The sequence below is a fragment of the Taudactylus pleione genome, unplaced genomic scaffold, assembly GCF_031769625.1.
Source record: "Taudactylus pleione unplaced genomic scaffold, aTauple2 ptg000066l, whole genome shotgun sequence".
Lineage (NCBI taxonomy): Eukaryota > Metazoa > Chordata > Amphibia > Anura > Myobatrachidae > Taudactylus > Taudactylus pleione.
In genome coordinates, this window is record NW_028284468.1 from 15,577,832 (window position 1) to 15,601,324 (window position 23,493).

General features: G+C 44.3%; 1 protein-coding gene across 1 annotated transcript in view; it reads right to left on the minus strand.

Annotated features, from left to right (window-relative positions):
• Positions 1–7,090: 7,090 nt before the first annotated feature.
• PDAP1 (PDGFA associated protein 1) overlaps positions 7,091–23,493 on the minus strand; it is a 28,740-nt gene continuing 12,337 nt past the window's right edge. Inside the window, exons 5-7 of the mRNA XM_088466668.1 lie at positions 14,976–15,097; positions 11,811–11,962; positions 7,091–7,412 (exon numbers count right to left, since the gene is read on the minus strand). Of these exons, the coding sequence (XP_088322794.1) occupies positions 7,351–7,412; positions 11,811–11,962; positions 14,976–15,097 (336 nt within the window). The 3' untranslated portion in view covers positions 7,091–7,350. The remainder of the gene's footprint in view (positions 7,413–11,810; positions 11,963–14,975; positions 15,098–23,493) is intronic.

A 23,493-nucleotide genomic window follows, 5' to 3' on the forward strand; every position in this document is an offset into this window, starting at 1 on the left:
GCCAAAACTGGGCGAATTGAAGAAATTGGCCTCCCACCCTGGGAGCCCCCAGGGAGAGGCCCGCTCCGTCAGGCTGCAGGCTTATGCTCAGATTTGGTAGGTGGACGTTTAGTAGCCCAGGTCTGTTTGGTCCTAGGCTTGGAGGCCTTAGTTGATGCCGGATGCCTTGGAAAGGCCTGACCTTTAGCTTTTCCTTGAGGACGAAAGGACAACATCCGAGGCTTTGCATTATATGCAGAGGGCAGGAACGCCGTCTTGGAAGCTGCCAAGGTAGTCACAATTTTATTCAATTCAGGGTCAAACAGGATATCTCCAGAATAAGGCAGAGACTCCAGTGCCCTTTCAGAGTCCTAATCTGCCTTCCAGGAGCAGAGCCAAACAATACGGCGGGCCACTACCGAAGTGGCAGAAACCCTGGAGGCTAGGAGAGCCGTATCCATAGCTGGTTCACCTAAGTAGGAGGCTGCATCTCTAATGTGAGCAGGGCCGGATTAAGGTCTCTGGGGGCCCCTATATACCACCATTTCTCGTCACCCTAGGATTCTTTTTTTCTTTCTATTCACCTTAATGCCCATTTTGCAATGGCCACTGTAGAAGTGCATCTTATGCAATTTCCCCAGTAATGGTCCCCCCTATACAGAGCTCCTTATGCAGTGCCCCATTTAGTAGTGCCCCTTATGCAGTGCCCCCAGTATTGGTCTTCCCTATGCAGTGCCCCTTATATAATGCCCACAGTAGTAGTCCCCCCTATGCATTGCCCTCAGTAGACCACCCCTATACAGTGCCCCCAGTAGTTGTCCCCCCTATGCATTGCCCGTAGTAGTCCACCCCTATACAGTGCCCCCAGTAGTAATCCCCCCTATGCAGTGCGCTTTATATAGTGCCCCCAGTAGTATTCCCCCAAAAGCATTTCCCCCAGTGGTATTCACCCCATGCTCTGCCCCCAGTAGTAGTCCCCCCCCCACAGTACCCCAGTAGTAGTCCCCCATGCTCTGCCCCCAGTAGTAGCCCCTCCTATGCATTGCCCCCAGTAGCAAACACCCCCCCATACAGTGCCCCCATGAAGTGGCCCCCCTATACAGGGACGTCTGTAACGCTCCCCCCCATGCAGTGACAGTGCCCCACACACACAAAAAAAAGCTTACCTGAATCCGCGCTCCTGACGCGAGTCCCAGCTCTTCTATTGCACAGTTGGGAGAGACGTCAGCGTCATGACGTCTCTCCCATCATCACCAGCTGCAGGGGGGAGCCGGCTCCCTTCCGTTGTGCAGCAGCCAATGAGAGTCTGTCTGACGCTCATCGGCTGCTGTAACATACACACAGCTGCTGCCGGCGACTAAGTGTATGTCACTGTGTAGTGTGACCACATTCACTGCACGGTCTACACTACACTAGCGGAGGGGACACTAGCGACGGGCGCAGACAGCGCACCGCTGCTAGTGGGGGCCCTCCGTGTGTGGGGGCCCAGGGACGACCACCCCTGTCGCCCCCCCTTAATCCGGCCCTGAATGTGAGATATGTAGGACAGCTGTTCCCTCAAAGCATCAGAGGGAAAGGTCTCTTCTAGGGCCAACTCTCAATGGCTTTTGGCAACCAGGCCGTAGCACTAGCAGGATGAGTATATAGATTTGTGACAAATATCTATCCTTGTTTCCATGGTTTCCTTCAAGGAGGTTGCAGTATGGATGGGTAAGGTAGCATTCTTGACCAGACGTGTTACATGAGAATCTACTGCTGGGGAACTTCCCATTTAGTGCAATCTGTAGTGTGAAGAGGGTGAAAGAAACTTTGTTCAAGTAACGGAAACCTTTTACTTGGCATATTCCATGCCTTGCTCATGTGATCAGATAGCTAGTCGGAGTAAAGGAACTCTGTTAAAACTAAGTTTTGTTGTTTAAAAAGTGGCTGTTTTGCCTTAGGATCGGGTTGTGCCTCTTCGATTTGTAGATTAGAGTTTACAGCTCTCACCAGTGCAGGTATATTTAATTTAGAGGGTGGCTCCTCATCTCCCGAGAAGGAGTCAGAGTGAGAGAGGTCTGCGTCTTCTGCCTCCCCAGAGAGATACATCAGAATCTGATAACTGGGTGGACTGGGAAAATAATACAGCACCTGTGAAAAGGCAGCCCAGGGTGGGTCCTGAGGAGAGGACACTGGGGGGTGATGGGCACAGGGCGGTATAACAATTTGTACAAAGACCATCTTGAATGAGGTCCTCTGGGGTTAAGCCTGCTGAGCAGGACTTACAAGACACCAGAGTAGGAGCAGTGGCATCAGCCTGCTTGTTCTTTCCTCTGCCAGACATAGCCACAAGAATAAAATACACAATCTGACACAGTGCAGTGAGCAACCCAGAAGTATGTGTAATATGGCACAGTGTAGTGTGCAACCAAGCTAAATAGTATGTGATAGCCCTCACAAATATATGGGAGATGTGAGGTACAATGAACCCCCTATACCTTAGTAGGTCAGAGTATAGTAGAATAAAGGGAAAGGAATAAGCTGGATAGTATATAAAGAATATATCAGCGCAACTACACAGACGGCAGTGGCTGGTAGGATATAGCGCTGTATAACCTAGCCCTTGGGAGAGGTATACAGAGAGACTGAACCCATCATTCCGGGAAACCTGCATGCAGAAAACGGCTACCACGTGTCTCTGAGGCTGCGGGAGGAGCAGCTCAGGGAACAGCAAGACCGCAGTGGAATGGCGCCCTGAGCTGGGGGAATGGCTGCAGGGAGAGCATCTTCTCACCTTAGGCTTACGTTAACCACTGGGTCCCCTGGCCTGTAAAATATGCCCTGCGCCAGTAATATATATGCCCCGGTGGTTCCCTAGCTAGTCCCCCACAGAGCCCCGCCGGGAGTACCTAGCCGAGGGCTGGTGTCACGGCACCGCGGAGGGGTGATGGAGCAGCAGTGCAGACGTCCAAGGGACTGTCTCACGCTGCTGATCAGAAGTAAAAATACTAAAAATAAATCATAAAATAAACTTGGGCTGTGTAAAGCAGCCCCAGTTAAAAATGACGATCCACCTCCTGCCAGACACCAAAGAAACTGAGTTGCCCTCAGCCTCTGGGCGGAGTATAGGGGGAAGGACCGAAGCATCCTGGGATTGAAAAGGTTTGCAGTTGATATCCGGTCTTTCAGGTCCCACCTACACCTCATTGTCTCCCCTATGGAGCCCTATGGACCCTGAAGAAGAAAGACATGTTGTCCACTCACACCAGATTGTCTTCCCATAGATTGAAAATAACGGATTCTAATTTCACCATCAAAATATCTGCTAAACCTAAAGGGTCACATGCTTTTGCCACTCACAGATGTGTGATATTGGATCATTTTCCTCAATAAAAAAAAAAAAAAATTAGCACGTCTAATTTTTCTGTCTCATTTGTTTGGGCTTATCTACTTTTAAGACTTTTCAGCAGAAATATAGAAAACTCTGAAGGGTTCACTTTCATGCACCACTGTAAGTCACATTCGCAGTCAGCAGATAGTTTATCACAAGCTGCAGAGACTTTTTGATGTTGTATACTACTCTCCTTCTCTACCACAGGTCCTTCAAGTGTACTGAAGAAAAGCACACCATCTCTAAAATAGACTATCCTAGTATATTAATGGACAGTACAAAAGCAAACCATCCTGAATTTAGGTACTTACTCTGAGCAGCTGATTTTTGAGGCTAGACTCAATTCCCAGTACTGTGGTCTAGCAACAGAGAGCACTATAAGATGTTCCAAGACCTCCATCTGCTGCCCGGATATTACGTATCTGGTGCTTTTCAATGACAACACAATTTCTATTTACAGTAAAGACTTTCACAGGGACATCCTGGATCACTTGGCTCCTGTTTTCTGTATACTCCACCCAAAAAAGTTGTGGTCATATTCTGCCCTAAATCCATATGCATTTCCAAAAAGGTTTTTTCTTTCTGGGAGCAACTACAAAAGAGAGTCTGGTCAAAGAGTTCATCAACTCATCTTGCGCGGTTAGGCTATAAGGTAACGTCCTGTAGAGACTTGGGGATAAATTTACTAAGATGTAAGATGTTCTGTTAAGAAGTGATGTTGCCCATAGCAACCAATCAGATTCCAGGTATTATCTTCTAGAAGGTGCTAGATAAATGAGAAGTAGAAGCTGATTGGTTGCTATGGGCAACATCACGTCTTAATAGAACTCCTATCTTATAAAATGTACCCCCTGTAATCTACCACTTAAACTATTCATGTGTTTCTCCTAGCCTTAACATGCATTGGTTTACTTACCCCTCCATTACCTGCCAAGTGTAAAAGCTTCTGGAATTCCCTACGGACTCCCAATTCACTGGACGGATACAGTACGCACAGTAATGTTCTGCACACCCTCCCTGTAAGGAATGGGTATGATATACCGTCGGCTGCATGGCCGGCGGTTCGATTCCCGTCAGCGGCAGCCCGACAGGAGCAGAGTGCGACGCAGCGGAAGCCCGACAGTGCTGGAAATCCCGATCGTGGATAGGTAAGTATCCACTAACCTAATCCCCCTAACCCTACTTAGGGGTGCCTAACCCTAACTTCCCCCCCAAGTGCCTAACCCTAATCCCCCCTCTAAGTGCCTAACCCTAACCACCCCCTTCCCTGCTGCCTAAACCTAAGTCCCCCGGGGGGTGCCCAACCCGAAGTCCCCACCGTGGGTGCCTAACCCTAACCCACCCGGGGGGGTGCCTAACCCTAAGTCCCCCCCGGGAGCCCTAAACCTAACCCTCCCTCCCGCGGCTGTCCGCTCGCGGCGCCCGGCATCACTACGATCGTGATGCCGGGCGCCGGTCTCCCAGCGTCGGGGAAATGCGGGCGTCTACATCTAGACGCCCGGCATTTCACCCTTGCCGGGATAAGACAGTCGGGAAGCCGGCTGCCGGAATATAGGCAGTCGGCTTCCCGATTGCTTCCCCCCTGTAAGCAGTGGTGAGCTTTAAGGTGCATACACACGATCAGATTTTTTCTTCAGATATGGACGATAACGATTTAAAAATCGTTCAGTCGTTCATATCTGAAGGAAAATCGTTCATATCTGACATGCCTGAACGATGGACGATCAACGATGCGCGTTCCCGTTTGTCAGATAACGATATCTGACATCTGATGGGTTTGCAGTCAGACTTGGACGATTCCATTCATTTTAATGCAGTCAAAAATCGTTCAATCGTTCAAAACTTTGGTCAAATCGTTCAAATCGTTCAGATCGTTTAATCGTTCAATCGTTCATCTGACAAATCTGACAAATCTGACCGTGTGTACGCTCCTTTACTTCGACAACAGACTTGGAAGTTGAATACTGCTTTCCTGATTAAGTGACAAAGGGCCTGATTCAGAGCCGTTCGCTATTTGCGGTCGTTCGTTCAAAAACAAGGGGTGGCTATTCAAATGATCCGTTCGCAAATTGCAGTCTGTTCACACCTCTAAGTCTGAACGAGCGAGCAAAACATACGCTCGTTTTAATGATAAAAACGCCCCCTGGCCGCTCGCACCATACGTCATGTCCGCTATTTATTCGATTAATCGAGTACATCGTACAGCGTATGAACTGCTCGCTATTCTTGTGGTTGGTTTTTTCAACCGCTATTTTGCGAGCAGTTCTGAGTTAAAAAAAACCAAGTGACGTGGTCAATGACGCTGCTGTATTAATTATGCACTCCCTTAAAACGCCCGTTTTGACCTTTAAGCACGCCTGCGTTCGAATTCCACTCCCCCGTTTTCAAACACCTTTCCCTGTTACCACCCACATACGCCTCATTCTGTCACTCAAAATAGCAGGCACTCGCTATATAGCGTACAAACGATTTTCGGCCGCACTGACTGGTTCGCGCATGCGTACTAAAAACCGTACGCATGCGCAGATGTGCGAACATCGCTCGGAACGAGCGTACAGCCGCTAGCGAGCAGCTCTGAATGAGGGCCAATGTGCTTAGCTTTCTATCCTCACAGTATTATTTGAACTAGGACTCTGTGTAAGGAGTTCTGATCTACCAGTGTTTGCATTGATAACCGATACCAGACGAAATTGACCTGTGTATGTTTGTAAGGTAGAGAGAATTAAGAGGGTAAGCTCCACTGGGAGAGGACTCATTTAAAAGATTAAACATATGTATAGCAGTGTGCTATATGAATAAAATAGATGTATCGGTGTTTGTACTTATTATGTGCGTGCCTAGAGATAGAAAGTGCCAAAAGTGAATGTGTCCCAGAGGCAGTGCGGAACAGAGGGCCTGATTCAGACCCGCTCGTAAGCGTCCGCACGCTCGCTCCGAGTGATGGTCAAACAACTGCGCCGGGTTCGCAATGCACGTGCGCAAACCAGTCATTGCGTTCAGAAATCGTGCACTCGTAAAACACAGAGGGACTTGGCTGTCTTTTAGCCTGAACTGCTCGCAGTGATTACGGGAAGTAATTCCTACCTCAAGCTCTGCGAGCAATTCAGATGCCGTTCGATGTTCCCAATTAATCTAATAAAAACAGGAGATGGCGTGATTTGCGAACGGCAAAGGTGCTTCTTGAAAAAATAGCGAGCACATTTAGCAGACGATCGCACAGACATAGAGACGTCCTCACACCGCAAAGAGCGAGCGCTCAATTTAAATATCCGGCCCCTTTTTGAGAGCGAGCGGCCGCAAATAGCGTCCGGGTCTGAATCAGGCCCAGAGTCTGCTGCTGAAAACTCAGCTTTGCATTCTGTATGCGAACCAGAGCATCCATCTAACAGTGCACACACTTCATACACCCAGGGAGGAGAGATTACCTTCTGCCGTGTGTCACTTCACACTAACTGAGCTTGTGGGAAATATGAATGTTTAGGGCCCAACAATACTGATTTTCATACAATTTTGCTATTACATTTTATGAATTGCTCAATAAGAAAATACAAAAATAATATTTAAAAGTAACAAAATAAAAATGATTTTCTGTGAGGAATAGTGCTGCAGCAATAAGGAGAATATGTATCCATCCCAAGGTTTGGTAACCACTTGCCTAAAGCATTTTATAATGTTGGAATTTGTAGTTGTAGCCCTGAGCCGTGTGCTCACAGTTGCTGATAAAAAAAAAACATGACAGAATTTATCGTTTTAATTCCAAACTTTATTCCTCTCCTTCCGGATCCAAGCTCCACAGAAACACAGCATTAAATAAATACGTGCTGAGTGCATGTCCAGTCTTTAGTAGCAGTATCCTCAGTCTGCAAACACTGTGCTGACTTGATCAGGGATAGTATGTTGTGGACACACAAGAGACCAGAGAAGTGGCTAGACAAGTAGTCTACAGACCATATAGCTGCACTGGTCCAAGGATCCTCTGGATGTGGTCTGTGTAGCAGCAGTTATGGTTTATTAAGAGACATTGACTGCATTGATTTGACTGGCCCTCCCGATGGATCTTTTGCTGCAAAGTAAAATACATTGTATTAATAACTTAAACTTCAATGAAAAGCCTGTAGTATGTTACCACAATGGGAACCGTCTTTCATGCAATGTACAATCAGCTAGTACTGACTGGTATGCACACAGAAGCTTATGGTGGGAGCAATAAGTAACACTAATATTTTCTGCAGTGTAGGGAGTTATTACTGGGGATCATACATGATCACCTGACAGGAACTCCCAAGTTCATTTGAAAGAGGAGATTGACCTCACTCGAAGAAGGGTGCCTCTGTGTCTGTGACAGAATTGGTTAGGTAGGGTACCTTTAGTGGTATCGGTATGTAATGCCGCCAGATTTACTCCCTGCGAACCAAATACTGACGCCGGAAGCCCGAACAGTGAAGACCCCGACTAGGGCTTGTAAGTACCCTAACCCTCCCCTCTCCCCACCCCCTTAACCCCCGTGGGGGTGCCCTATCCTTAACCTCCCCCCAGTGGTATCTATTGCTAACCCCCCCTTGCCGCACCCTAAACCTATCCCTCCTGGGGGGTTCCTAACCCAACCTCCCCTTTCCCTAGCCTAACCCCAACCCCCCTTTTCCCTAGCCTAACCCTCCCCCCGGGGGTGCCTAAAGCTAACCCCCTGCGGCTAACAGCTAGAAAGCCGCGGCTTACCTTCGTTCGGGATGTCAGGCATCGGGATTTCTGCGTGGGGCTAAAGATAGGCGTCGGGATTTAGACACCTATCTTTAGTCCCTGGTCAAGCTTCCAGCATCAGGATTCCGGGCAGCGGTATCTTAACCACATCCCCTTTTAGTGTTGGAGCCAGCCACCCTAATGTAATCATGCTCCATCGGCAGTAACTATCAATGTGGGGGAAGTTTATTTTCTGCTATTAGCAGCAGAGATGGTGTAATGGTTAGCAATACTGCCTCACAGCACTGAGGTCGTGGGTTCGATTCCCACCACGGCTCTGTGTGGAGTTTGTATATTCTCCCTGTGCTTGTGTGGGTTTCCTCCGGGTGCTCCGGTTTCCTCCCACATTCCAAAAATATACTGGTAGGTTAATTGGCTCCCTACAAAATTAACCCTAGTGTGTGCGCATGTGATAGGGAATATAGATTGGTACAAGGGAATGTATACTGGACCCGCACTGAGAAAATTCTGCTGGAGTATAATAAATAATATATCTCATGTGTATACCTAAAACAGACTTAATATATACACACACATGTACGTGTCATGGTATTCCTATCATGGATCATGAGACAACAGTCTAACAGGCCATCTATAGGAAAGTCTATGGTGCTCCCCAGAGTCAGTTTATAACATGAAAACCACAGGAGAGAGGAGAAAAAGGACTCTTTGTGGGGGCACACAATAGGTATGGAGATATAGCTGATATCAGCGAATTAAAAATGAACCTTTATTCAACATAGTATTAAAAAGATGAGCAACTAAAGACAATTCAACAAACAGAAAAACAGACAATACATATATGAATGAAACAGAGGAGATAAATTCTCCACTGAAAAAGCCAGGCAAAATAATACTGTGATGCTATAAATACTAATATGTGCCTATAACCACAACATAATATTAGTACCAATTAGTTCATAATTAAGGCGTACTTGCCTATAGAAAGAATAATACGTATATACATAATTCAAGGGAGATGCATTCTCCACAAGGAAGATCACCTCTGATACTAGTGTCTCTCTTTATGATATTAGAAGAGATAGACAAAACGTATATAAATAAATCAGGGGAGATGCATTCTCCACTGCGGGAGCCTAGCAAGATAATACTGTGATGATATAAATATTAAATATGTGCCTTTGACCACAATACAATATATTTCATACCTATTAATTCACAGTTAAACCGTGTTAGCGTATACAACAGATTATACGTATATACTTAAATTAAGGGAGATGCATTCTCCACAGATGAATTCATCTATGATATCAAAGTCTCTCTTTATGGTATTAAAAGAGATAGGCACACAGAGAAAATTCAACAAACAGGACAGAAAATACATGACTACATAAATCAAAGGAGATATATTCTCCTCAAGGGAGATGTATTCTCCACTGTGGATTGAAAAAAAGTCTGTTTGTGCTGTAAACAGTGCCGGTGCATGCCGCTGTGTATAGCTGGAAAGCCGGTGTCACGTGTGCGCATCACGTGACCCGGAAGTGTAGGTCTGACGCGTGTTTCGCCGCTAATAGGCTTGCTCCCAGTTCCAACCCTGAGGGTTGCTCACAGTTCCAACCCTGACACCGGCTTTCCAGCTATACACAGCGGCAGCACAAACAGACTACAAATCAGGACTGCACGCTGACCAGGTAAGTGGCGCATACCCCCTGCACTGCCTAGCGCATCAGGGCAGACGGCCACCTAACCTGACAGCTTATCCTATCTTACATCGTACATATACTTACTGGACCTCTGTCTTTCTCTTTGTAGCACTACAGTTAATTAACTAGAGGGACAAGCGATTGACTGCTTTGACTTTTCATTTATCAACTATATACCCTCATGCTATACATTTAATTAATAACATTAGTAATCAGTTTAGTTATTGATATTAATGAAGTCCGTCCTGATGTTCTTAGTGCTGTTTGTCATACTCTGTGTATTTTCTCTATGGGAGATTTATTGACAAATAATTTTTTCTCTGTATTAATCTCCAGTGCATGCGGGCATACATACAAATGCATGTATGATAATTATCCCATCAGGAGAGAGACACTATCATTTAAGGTGATCTTTTCTTGATACAGTATGCCCATACTGTGTTAACAATATTATATTGTGGCCAATAGCACTACAGTTAATTAACTAGAGGGACAAGCGATTGACTGCTTTGACTTTTCATTTATCAACTATATACCCTCATGCTATACATTTAATTAATAACATTAGTAATCAGTTTAGTTATTGATATTAATGAAGTCCGTCCTGATGTTCTTAGTGCTGTTTGTCATACTCTGTGTATTTTCTCTATGGGAGATTTATTGACAAATAATTTTTTCTCTGTATTAATCTCCAGTGCATGCGGGCATACATACAAATGCATGTATGATAATTAATGGGAATTTATCCCATCAGGAGAGAGACACTATCATTTAAGGTGATCTTTTCTTGATACAGTATGCCCATACTGTGTTAACAATATTATATTGTGGCCAATAGGCACATATTCCATATTCATGCTATCATAGCATTATCTCGCCCGGCTTTTTTTCAATCCACAGTGGAGAATACATCTCCCTTGAATTATGTATATACGTATTATTCTTTCTATAGGCAAGCACGCCTTAATTATGAACTAATTGGTACTAATATTATATTGTGGTTATAGGCACATATTAGTATTTATAGCATCACAGTATTATTTTGCCTGGCTTTTTCAGTGGAGAATTTATCTCCCTTGTTTCATTCATATATGTATTGTCTGTTTTTCTGTTTGTTGAATTGTCTTTAGTTGCTCATCTTTTTAATACTATGTTGAATAAAGGTTCATTTTTAATTCGCTGATATCAGCTATATCTCCATACCTATTGTTTGCCCCCACAAAGTCCTTTTTCTCCTCTCTCCTGTGGTTTTCAGGGAATATAGATTGTAAGCTCTTCTGGTGCAGGGACTGATGTGAATGGCCAAATATTCTCTGTAAAGCGCTGCGGAATATGTGTGCGCTATATAAATAACTGGTAATAATAATAATAACACCCGCAGTGCTGAGGACGAATTGGATTTGGCCTTGTAATTTTTGATGTGCATGCAGAATACGAGTCCCACTGTTCCTGGTCATTAAAAGAATATAGTGATAGAGAATCATCTCTTGGATTCACTGCACACTGCTCTAGCTCCGTTTATTCTATTGAAAAATGCAGTGAAAATGTATATAAAACGACTTACAAAGAGTGAGAGCAATTTAAAATTAAATCATTATAGATTAACTATATAAAGCTTCACAAGTAGGTTATTTATTATTTCAGATACTTAGAGAATATTACCTTTTCTGAAGAGGACGGATTTAAACAAGGCCCTAACTTATAATGACTATGACACGCTTACTAGGGAACCCCTCGGAGTGAGCCAGCTACACCATCACCGTCATGCTTATTGTTCCAGTGTAAAGTCAGAGTACATGGGATGAGAAGAGAGCACATTCCAGTGTAAAGTCAGAGTACATGAGAATAGAGCACATTGCAGGGTAAAGTCAGAGTACAAGAGATGAGAAGAGAGCAAATTGCAGTGTATAGTCAGAGTACAAGAGATGAGAAGAGAGCAAATTGCAGTGTATAGTCAGAGTACATGAGAAGAGAGCACATTGCAGTGTAAAGTCAGAGTACATGAGATGAGAAGAGAGCACATTGCAGTGTAAAGTCAGAGTACATGAGAGCACACTCACTTTTTTTTTCTTCCACTTTTTTCTTTGCTGCCTCTTCTCTCTGTTTTCGAATAATTGCTAGACGGGCCAAGTCAGCCTTCGCTTGGTCTGTTTTTCCTGCTAAATGCATCTTCATGTAGCGTTCTTTTGCCTTCTGCTTCTCTATTTCTTCCCTATTCCAAATACAAAACACACTATTACTCTATGCTTTAGGCACCGCTATACTGCTCAATTTGCCCTAGGGATGGCAAAAAATATAGTCACAGCTAAGACTGACCAACAACAGATCTAGAACTCACAGCTAAGACTGGCTAGCAACAGATCTAGAACTCACAGCTCAAGCTGGCTACACACCTATACAATCATCGGGCCGTTCATGCAATATTGAGAGAACGGCCATTGGATTGTATAGGTGTGTACACTGTCCCGATGCAGGAGTGTTAGCCGATAAAGGGCTTTTAACGCCCCTGCAATGGTCAGGATCGGGAGGTCGCATCTTATGTACAGTTTAATATTCGCGTCGGTTCGACCACCCAATCCCATAGAAGGCCGTACACACTGTGTTATGTCTGCACAGTGTGTACTCGGCTGACAGGGGGGGTCACACTGGGGACAGACTGCACGGCTGATCAGGACAGTTTAACCCAAACAGCCTGCAATGGTAAAAGTGAGTACCCAGCTTTAGACTGGCCAGCAACCGATATAGAACTTAAATCAATAAATTAATTACAAAGTTCAAGTTTCTTTTTTTGCACTTTTGCTGCAAGCAGACTATTCTAAAAATCGCATTTTATTAGTTTTGGCAGATGTAAATTATTAATGGTTTACTGTATCCAGGCACATTTTATAACTTTAGTTTCATGAAGAAGCAGCCAGGGGTTGGTTTTGATCAGATAATAAAAAATGTCTCATTTACGACCAAAAAAAAAAAAAAAAAAAAGTACTCTTTGCAAAGTATAAATATTTACTTTATTGTGTTTAAGAAAAAAATAAATAAAAGGAAGGACCTGACACAGCCCTTCCCCTTTAACTCTGCTCCTTGGGAGTCCAGCTTTTTCTCCAGGGCTTGCGCCCACTTCATTCCCTATATAGCGCTAACAGGGATCTCGTCAGTAGGCCAATTGATTGACTCCTCTGGTGTTAGGAGTTTCCCTTCAGTTCAGGCCAAATGGAACCTACCTGAGAGAGATATGGAGGTATCTCCAGATTAAGCACTCTCTCTTCAAACCGCATACACACTTAATGATATCGCTCAGAGCATATCGATAATTGTTTCCCCTGCACTGCCAGGCTCAATGTCGTTAACGACACTGAGCATACACACTGAATGATATTGTTCAGTGACGGGACCCTTCCTCATCCCTGTACTTGCAGAACCTGATGATATTATCAGGTAACCCTGCAAGTAAGGGCGATGAAAGACATCGATAACGATGCGCACATGCATGGTTCATATCGCCCAATTTACCATCTAGTGTATATGCGGCATTAGGCCTAGGACCACTAGTGCCTACGACCGCGGGCTCAGCCCATTAGAAAACATGTGCACGTCACACTCCTATCCCCCGCATCCTCGGTCCTCTATTTATAAATTACTTGTATATTACCTCTTTCCCACTAGGCCCAAGTCCACAAAGGATTGGGAGGCTGAGCTGCAGGGATTTGGGGGGGGGGATGATTGGCCGAAGATTTTTAGTAACATTCTCCAGCTCACTTATTATGTTGGTGATGGAAACGCATTACAAAGTGTTATCTGCTAGCATCATTATCCTGGTTTATTAGCAAAAAAATTTGCCCAATTCGTGCTGGAGATGTAATGAGGCACTGGGTACTCCCTTACATATCTGGTGGGAATGTTCACCATTGCGTCCCTTATGGGATAAGGCGATACATACTGCAGGGGTTATTCTACAGGAAGACCTGCACTAGCTTCTGGCTTTTTAACCTTCTACATCAGTGGTCAGGGAACAGGGGTAAATTACCCCACATGCATATGAATCATTCTATACAGGACAGGACAGCGGCGGATGCAGGAGCGGGGATAAAGGTGTTTTTTTTGTACAAGCGGCACTACAGGAGCATAACTATGGGGGCACTACTACAGGGGCATTATATGGGGGCAGTACTATATGATTTCCCTCCTTTCAAATCAAGGGGGTAACATCGGTGTATCTACATATATTTTGGGGTAAAAGGTAAAAAAGTTCCCTCATCCGTTCTACATAGACCACAGGCGCTTTTTAAGAAAGCCTTACTGCGTCATATACTCAGTGCCTCAAAAGCTGTCATCCCAGTATATGGAAGTCTGCCACCGTCCCCAGCATGAAAGAATGGTGTGCTTGGCTTGACCACTAAATGTCTATGGATGATCTTATACTATCATTACCACGTGGTCATAAAGATTTCACAGCAATCTGGTACCCAACTCCTTTACAAAGAATCTGATCATTACAAATCGATAAGTAGGGGGTAGGGGTGGTGAAGTGAACAGGGGTTGTTGTCTTTCCTTGTGGGCTATGTGAAACATTGCGACAGACTTCTCTTTTATCTCTTGTTTTTCAGAAACCATGCAATTTGTATTGTGATATGTTTTCAGTTTTAAGTACCAGGCATGATGTGTTAAATGTTTATTTTTGTGTTGGTTTTCAATACACATAAATTGCAAAAAAAAAAAAATTAAACTTTTTTTTTTTTTTAAAGTATTCTATTACCGCTATTTTTTAAACCACTATTATTCTTTTATTATTCATCCTAACACGAGCTCAAAGTTAAAGAAAAGTTAAAATTATTTTTTCTTTCTAACATTTTATCATGTGATCAAAATGGACTAACTTAAGACTTCCTAACACCAAATATATTACCAATACAGCTAAAAACCACTAACTTCAGAAATCATCATTTTAAATAACTGGTGATAGACAAGATACCAGTCTGTGAAAAGTCCCGCACTTGGTTACTGCAATTTCCAAACAAGAGATTCCAGGAAGAAAGAACAAAGTAAATCTCCCTCTGTCCCCAAAACATTATCTAAAAGCACCAATTAGAGTAAGAATTCCCAAATAAATCCATATTGATCGATGATATAAGAGAATAAACTGAGAATTGCCTGAGGGGTGAAACAGTTTTATAACCACTGTATGCTCCGTCTGCATCAACATGATGAACATTAATCTGACAGGAAATTACCTCTCTCTTCGCGAGAGTTCCTTAGGACCTTCCAGATCAATCTGAGCAACCTTTTTAGAAGCTTGCGCTGCCCGATTAGGATTTTCTATGTCAATCAGGCCTTCCACTCCTTTGCGCTTTTGCTGAAACATAAGGGAAAAAAACACCAAAATCCTCAATATGTAACATTACAATCAATAAACTATTTTACCATGAAATACAATAGATAAAATAAAACAAATAAGGGGACACAAACCAATCTTCTTATGTATAGCTAGTTGAAGGTGTTACATAGCCAACGTTACTAAAAGGGGCTCTTAGCTTGAACTTAGCCAAGTAAGGAGTAATCATGACATCCTGGCAGTGCCATTGTGCAAGTCTTGGAAACTACGTTCTTGGTGAAGATCAGACTACAAAACTAAAAATCCTGGAGGGAAGTAAGGGAAGACTGTCTGATGATCTATCAAAATGGGAATCCTGGGATAGCAAAATTTCCCCTGCTGCAATTACTGGATCACCATCTTCAGTGATATCATTTGGAGTCACTCCCATGGAAGGAATCTGTTCAGGGCCTTGGAACAACCTGTCCACATTGGCATCTGTAAGAGCGCACCTGACTGCTGATTGCATGAGATGTGTGTTTAGGATTTCAAAGACCTATACATACATTTCTATGTAGATGCTAGAAGGAAAGAAGATCATCCCAGTGTATCTGAGTGAGTGATAACTTGGAAAAAAAACATTGTAGAGTGTTTTCTTTTTTTAACCAACTAAAGACTTTGCAAGGTGATGTGTGTAAAATAATATATATATATATATATATATATATATATATATATTTATTATATGCTCCGAAACGTTGGTGATATCTATCACACTCTCCTGTATTGTTTCATTGGAATCAGAGTGCCGCCGATGTGGACTGTATTTCGTTGGGCCATCAGCTGGTGGCCTTAACTGGAAGGCACTTGCATGTTTTTTCTTGGAGAAAGGGAGTGCCACCCTTGGGGATTATAGAGCTAGAGATTGAGATATACACACTGCAGGTGGCTTTTGGTTCTCCAAGTGCCAGCATGTCCTGTCAGCCATTCAAATTGGGCATGCCAGAGCTTGCCAAGACCTGAAGTATTCCAGTTAGTTATTTATATTATTAAACAATCTTTATTGCCCCTCACTCACTACTACATGGGTGTGGGAAGAGTACTAGTGCCTTTATTTATTTATTTTATTAATATGCTTGGGTGTGGTTCTGTCTCTTTAAACCAGTGAGCCAGTACCAAAACAAGGGGAGCCATGATAACGGTGTTTGGGAACCTCTGACCTAAACCCATGGAAGCAGCATAATGTGTATTTAAAATCTATGTGATACCTATGGGTAAATTTACTAACAATCAAGATAGGTCGAGATGACCATCTCGGGTGATTTATTGATTTTTTTCTCTGCTTGCAAATTTTCTAAAAGCACAAGGCTGCAGGGACAGAGCTGGTTTTAAATATATGGCGAAAAAAATTATGTGGGTTACACCGTATATTTAAAACCAGCCCTGGACCCTTTCTAACGGGGGCTGATGCCACAGCCAGGAGTGCCCTTTCACCGGGCGCCCCAGCCACAGCATCAGCCCTGACCGTTAGTCAGCCCAGGCCAGGGATCCCTGGGGAGCTGGTGACCCCCCCAATAAAGGGGTCACCCTCTCCAGGGCACCCCTAGCCTAGGCTGATAGCCCGGGGCAATCCCCGCCGCCTCTGGGTGGTGGGTGTCAGGTTGATTGTGTTAGGTGAAGTGTAAAACTAAGATTTTTCATCATTGTCTTTACAGTGGAACTACAGGTCCCAGCAAGCCTCCCCTGCATGCTGATACTTGGAGAACCACAAGTACAGTGCATTAAGGGCCCACTGGTACCTGTAAAGAAATGGTTAAATAAACACACAACACACCTGTAAAATAAAGCTTTATTACATACATGCATACACATACATACTCACCTGATTCCAGATGTTCACGTCCACTTGTCAACGTAAAGTATCCTATTGGAATAACATGTAAAAAAAGATCCAATACTCACCTCTCTGTCCCACAATGTTCTCCGTAGAAATCAAAGCGGGGCCCCTAATACAGTGTAACAGCATGTTGTTACACTGCGCTACTGTCTGCTCGTGGGAACGAGCAGACTTCAGTCGCGTGCCGCCGGCCAATCAGCGGCGGCTAACATTAGCGGCCGCTCATTGGCTGGGACCCACGTGGGCTTAGCCAATGAGCGGCCCCTAATGTAAGCCGCCGCTGATTGGCCGGCGGCACACGAATGAAGTCTGCTCGTTCCCACGAGCAGACAGTAGCGCAATGCAGAGCCATAACTAGACTTTTTGGTGCCCTGTGCCAGAAAAAGCATTGGCACCCCCTCATTTTTCAAAGGGACATAATGTACCCCAAAAAAGGGCCATGGCCTCATTGGGAAGGGCCAGGGAAGAGATAGCAGAGGCCAGGAGATGCTGGGGATGAAATAAGAGGAAACTACAAGTGAGAATGATAATAAATAGAAATTTGACAGACCCAAACAGCACCCCCTGACCTGTGGTGCCCTGTGCGATGGCACCGTCCGCACTACCCTAGCTACGGCCCTGGCGCGATGTAACAGCATGCAGTAACATGCTGTTACACTGCATCAGGGCCCGGCTTGGATTTCTACGGAGAACATTGTGGGACAGAGGTGAGCATTGGATCTTTTAAACCATTTCTTTACAGGTGAACTACAGGTACCAGTGGGCCCTTAATGCCCCGCATGCTGGTACTTGTGGTTCTCCAAGTACCAGCATGCAGGGGAGGCTTGCTGGCACCTGTAGTTCCACTGTAGAGACGATGATGTCAAATCTTAATTTTATACTTCACCTAACACAATCAACCCGCCACCCACCACCCACCACCCAGGGGTGGCGGGGATAGCCCCGGGCTATCAGCCTAGGCTAGGGGTGCCCTGGAGAGTTTGACCCCTTTATTCAGGGGGGGGGGGGGGGGATCCCTGGCCTGGGCTGACTAACTGTCAGGGCTGATGCTGTGTCGCCCGGTGAAAGGGCACCCCTGGCTGTGGCACCAGCCCCCCCCCGTTAGATGGGTCCAGGGCTGGTTTTAAATATACGGTGTAGCACACGTCATTTTTTTTCGCCGTATATTTAAAACCAGCTCTGTCCCTGCAGCCTTGTGCTGGTTCTTGCATTGCAGGGGTTCCCTACACATTTTTCCCTGTAATGTTAAGAACCTGGACAGGCTGGTAAGCCTGGGGCTGGTTAGCTTTTTTTTTTTTTTTTGGTTGGGGGGGGGACCTCACATCATTTTTCTAAAAAAAACATTTTTCTAATTTTTATAAGGGTTAAAACACAAGCAGCAAGCACATATCTCACTGATATGTGCTAGCTGCTAGCTCGGGAGAGATTTGCAGAAAGAAAACACTGCAATCTCGGGTGACTAATCTCCTGCAAAACGAGATACTCGGGAGAGATATCTCGTTCTGCTTCACCAAAGGCAAACTCGTTTAGCCTCAAATCGCCTGATGGTAAATTTGGTAAAAGAAAAGGGATTAAATCACCCGAATTTTGGCGAATTCCAGCGAGTTAAATCACTTTGAAAATCGGGACCATCTCGAATCTTAGTAAATTTACCCCCTAGAGCCAAATGATGAAGAGCAATGCTCATATTTTTGAGAGTCAGTGTATGGACTGACCACAAGGGAAGACAGTGACGTGGTTGGTCAGCTTAACAAATTATTGCAATACTTTGGAACTACCATTCCCTAAAATTTAATGAAGTACAGTTTGGAATATAATGGTGAGTGCTGAGATTGTATGATTTTTGAATTTTTATTTAAATGGTGTGGTCACATACCAAAGGCACCGCAGATGATTGAGTGCTGTGGATCAAAGCCAATTGTGTGTGATATATATATTAAAGATTTTTTTTTTTTTTTTTAAAGGTGCACTGCAGGCTGCAGATGGCTGACAGGGCATGCTGGCACTTGGAGAAGCCATTAGAATTGGGCATACCAGGGGCTTGCAAAGACCTGAAGTGTGCCCATAAATGAATTATTTATATTATTAAACAATATTTATTGACCCTCACTACTGCATGGGTGTGAGAAGAGCACTAGTGCTATCATCATAGGGCTGTTTTTTTTTTTTTTTTTCCTGTGGATACAGGGCACTATTTTATTTTTTTGCCGGCCCAATACCCCTAGTGAAAACAGCCCAGTGCTGACTGGCCTAAGGCTGGTTGGCAATATGGCTAGGGTACCTCACGCTGTGTGTGTCCACTGCTATAGTGGCACCAACCATGGCTGGTAATGACTAGTGCTCAATAGAAATTTTGGGGGTGCGGAGATACCATGCTTTTTTTTTTTGTCATGCCAATTTACCAGTAGATGGTACTGTTTTAACCACTTAACTGACAATTTTTTACCGGCAAAAAACTGGTCAGAAATACATTTTTTTAATGTAATATAGTTTAAAAAGTATTTTTAAACAGCTATTTAAATATTTCATTAAAAAAATATATGCATAGGGGATGTCTCGCACCACCCCCATGTCCATAGGCCCCCATTATAAAATCACTTTGCGCCCCAACCCCTGGTTTTTTCACCTCCCTCCTCCTCCCCATCACTAATGTAATTTTGTATTATTTTAGCCCCCCCTCCCCTCCAGAGTCTGATTACTTTATTTTACCCCTCCTTAATACCAGCCCCCCCACACACACACACACCGCAGTGGAGCCTTTGTCTCAGGGGGACAGAGGGTGTCGCTGGCTTTTCTGGGGCCGCCAAGGTATACACAGAGGGGCAAGGGGACAGCACTGGCTTCCCCGGCAGCCTCCGGGAGGGGGTGCCGCCAAGCTGCCCGCTCACTGCTGGCAACAGTAATCAGGACACACTGGGGGCGGAACAGGAGGTGCATAGGGGCCGGGAGGTCCCTCTAACATTGGACGTTTCGGATTGGTTGCATCAGATATGACTATGTCCGGGAAAGCCCAGTCTGGTGTGGTCGCATCTGATGCGACCATGCCAGACAAGTGGTTGAAGTATGTAACTATTTAAAAGGCATGTCTGTATTGTATTTAATTACATCTTAAATGGCATGTTTTTTTGGAGTTCGTTCTCCCTCACATATCTGCAACAGGTTGGCATGTTGAGAGAGAAGTGTTTTGCTACCAAAGACAGCAAAGTTAATGACAGGCTTACAGACTTGCATTGCAGGCATGCACTGTGTTGATCTCAGGATTCTTATACGGCAGGCCTGGCCGTAGGTCCCCAGCTGTTGTGAAACTACAAGTCCCAGCATGCCCTGTCACAGTTTTGCGATTAGGGCAGGACTCAACAAATCCCGGGGGCCAGGTCGTCATGGCTACCAGATTTTGCAGTGAGGGAGGAACAGATCCTCATCAGCTCCGAGAGAGATTCGTGCCTATAGTATTGCGGTGTTCATATCATGCACAGGAATGCATGTGCTGAGTGTCGCCTGTGGTGACTGCTGTGCCTCTGTCTGTCCCGGCCTGTGCTGACAACTCCTCTCCATCCTGGCCTGCTCTGATCCCTGCTGTCTGTTCCAGTCTACGTTGATCCTCCTGTATGTCCCGGCTGTCTACTGTCTCCTATCTCCGGCTGCATAGAGCTCTCCGGTAGTAGGGTCTATGCGTGGCCAGGGATTGCGGAGCGGCTTCAGAGGGATAGTGGTGTGACCACGAGGGGAGGAGGGTTTTGTTGTTCTTTCTGGCACCGTTATTTTATGTGAAATGTGGTCCGTTATTACAGGAGGGTGGAGCAGGGGAGCTGTGCAGAGCAGTGAGGGGGCCTCCATTTTACTGTATCCATTCAACTGTGACCATTTTGTGGACTAGTATAGTGTGTATAACAGTTGCATAACACACAGAGCTGTGCTCCTCACTCACTCCTGTAATTTTTTGAGGGGACGGTGGTCTGGCTCCTACACTTTCATCCTGGTTCCTAGATTTTAGAAACATTTGCAGGGCATGCTGGGACTTGTAGTTTCACAACAGCTCGAGAGCCACGCTTTGGCCAGGCCTGTTATAGGGGGACAGGTCCAGAGATATCAAAATAACTATATGGCCGAAAGTATGTGGACAACCCTTTAATTAGTGTGTTTGGTCATTTCAGCCACAACCCCTGATAAGTTTCATAAAGTCAAGCATGCAATCTCCATGGTCAAACATTAGCAGGAAAATGGATCGTACTGAAAAGCTTGGTGACTTTCTACATAGGATGCTATCTTTTCAACAAGTCAGTTCGTAATAGGTCTGCCATGCTAGAGCTGCTGCCGGTCAACTGTAATTGCTGTTATTGTGAAGTGTAAACATCTAGGAACAATGACAGCTCAACAAAGAATTGGTATCCCACACAAGCTCACAGACAGGACCAGGAGTGCTGGTGGTTGGAGTGGTGTAAATCACCCAGTCACTGGGCTCTGTAGCAGTGGAAATAAGTTCTCTGGAGTGACAAATCACACTTCACCATCTGGCAGTCTGAGGTGTGAATTTGTGTTTGCCTGACGCCAGGAGACCACTACCTGCCTGAATGTGTACTGCCAACTGTAAAGTTTGGTCGAGGAGGAATAATGGTTGGTGGCTGTTGGTATGGCCCTTAGTTCCAGGAAGTAAAATTTTAATGATACAGCTTGACCATATGACGACATTTTAGAGAATTGTGTGCTTCCAACTTTGCGTAAAAGTTTGGGAAAGCCCCTTTCCTGTTTCAGCAGGACAGTGTCTCTGTGCACAAAGGGAGGACAATCAAAAACATTTTTGCAGTAGAAGAGCTTGACTGGTCTGCACAGAACCCTGATCTCAACCCCAAACACAATTGGGAAGGATTATAAACCAGGCTTCTAACCCCCCAACCACACTAGTGCTCAGGTGGCTGAGTGGTTGAGAATCCCCACACAACAGTGTTCAAAAATTTGGATGGAAGCCTTACCAGGAGATTGATGTGTGCTACAGCAAAATAGGGGGGGGGGGGGGACCAACACAATATTAATGCCTATGGTGATGGAATGAGATGTACAACAAGCATATATGGGTGTTTCCCCATACTTCTGGCCATGTAGTGTAGCTGAAATGGCTGAAGTACCTACACCAGATCGCATTAGGCAGCTTTCCTAATAGTGTGAGAAACACTACAGATGCATGAAGTGATTACTTTACTTTCTAAACACAGCTGATGTTGAGAATCAGGTTAACCCTGAACAATGTATTTTACCTACATGATTCAGATCTGAAATGTTTAATCTGCAGTAGTGACTGGGGTTATAAAGATTCTGCAATTGTAGCTTCCAAACACAGATAGACCCAAAAAGCTTGTGCAACCAAGATGGTGCATGGAAGTCCCCGACATTATTTTGCTTGTCCTTATCTGCCCTTCTATATAGGTTGCTTTTGGTTTGGCAACACTTATGTTACTTAAGTAGAAACACTGGTATACAGTAAATATAACTCTGAAAATGCAGCTTTGATAATCTTACAAAGCTCTTCCAAATGCTTGCACATTATAAACATTGAATAATATTACAGTTTTACTTAGGGGTCATAGTGTATTACGCACTACAGAATAACTATCCTATAAAAATATGTTTATTTGCATAATATGCGGAAAGAAAAGCAATAGGTTTGTCAGTAATAGAGAAATAAAAGACAAATACTAATTATACTGTTACACTGCAGGACTAATTTAGTAACAGCACAGAGCTACCTATGAGGACTAAGGATGACATGAGACAGCTACACAATACACATAGTAAGCAGTCACGTTACCAAATTATCACCAGTAAGGTTATTTGCCAACTTACTCATTATGTATCCACAACATTTATAGCACAATAAAGGAATGGTGAAGAGAATGGTCACATCTACAAGAAGTAAAAAGTACTCCTTACATACAAACTAACCATGCCCCTATATCCATCTAAAAGCATGTGGTATGGATAGAGCACAGCATTAGAAAACCTCAGTCAGTCTGTTCAACCCGATTTCTAGTTTTAATATTGAGTATTTGTTTTATAAATAAATTTGGTTTAAAAAAAACTGTGGGTATATTGTGTAATTTCTCATTTCACAGCGCTACCTCAGTCAGTCTGTTCTTTCTATTTTTTGGTTTGCCACCATATAAACAGCTGCGTGAGGTGATACATCAAAATAAAGGTTTCCTTTTTAGCACCATTAGCCACTATTTTGGCATCAACCTGAGACTCCTTCCAACGATAGCCACTAAAGGTGCCTACAGACTAGGCGATATTTTACAAGATTCACCCGATTTGGACACATCGGAACAACAAAAAGTGTAAAATATGTCCAAATTGTGAGTGTCCACTCACTATCACGATGCCGATGTACGTACATCGCACCTTCAGATCTTGCCCGCTGCAGGTAAGATCTGCCAATCTCAGACACGATGTGGTGCAATAGATAGATTTTGTGCATAATAGATCTTAAGTCAGATTGGACACTTTTTAGTACCATATCGTGTCCAGGACTGTTCAAAGGAAATCGGAC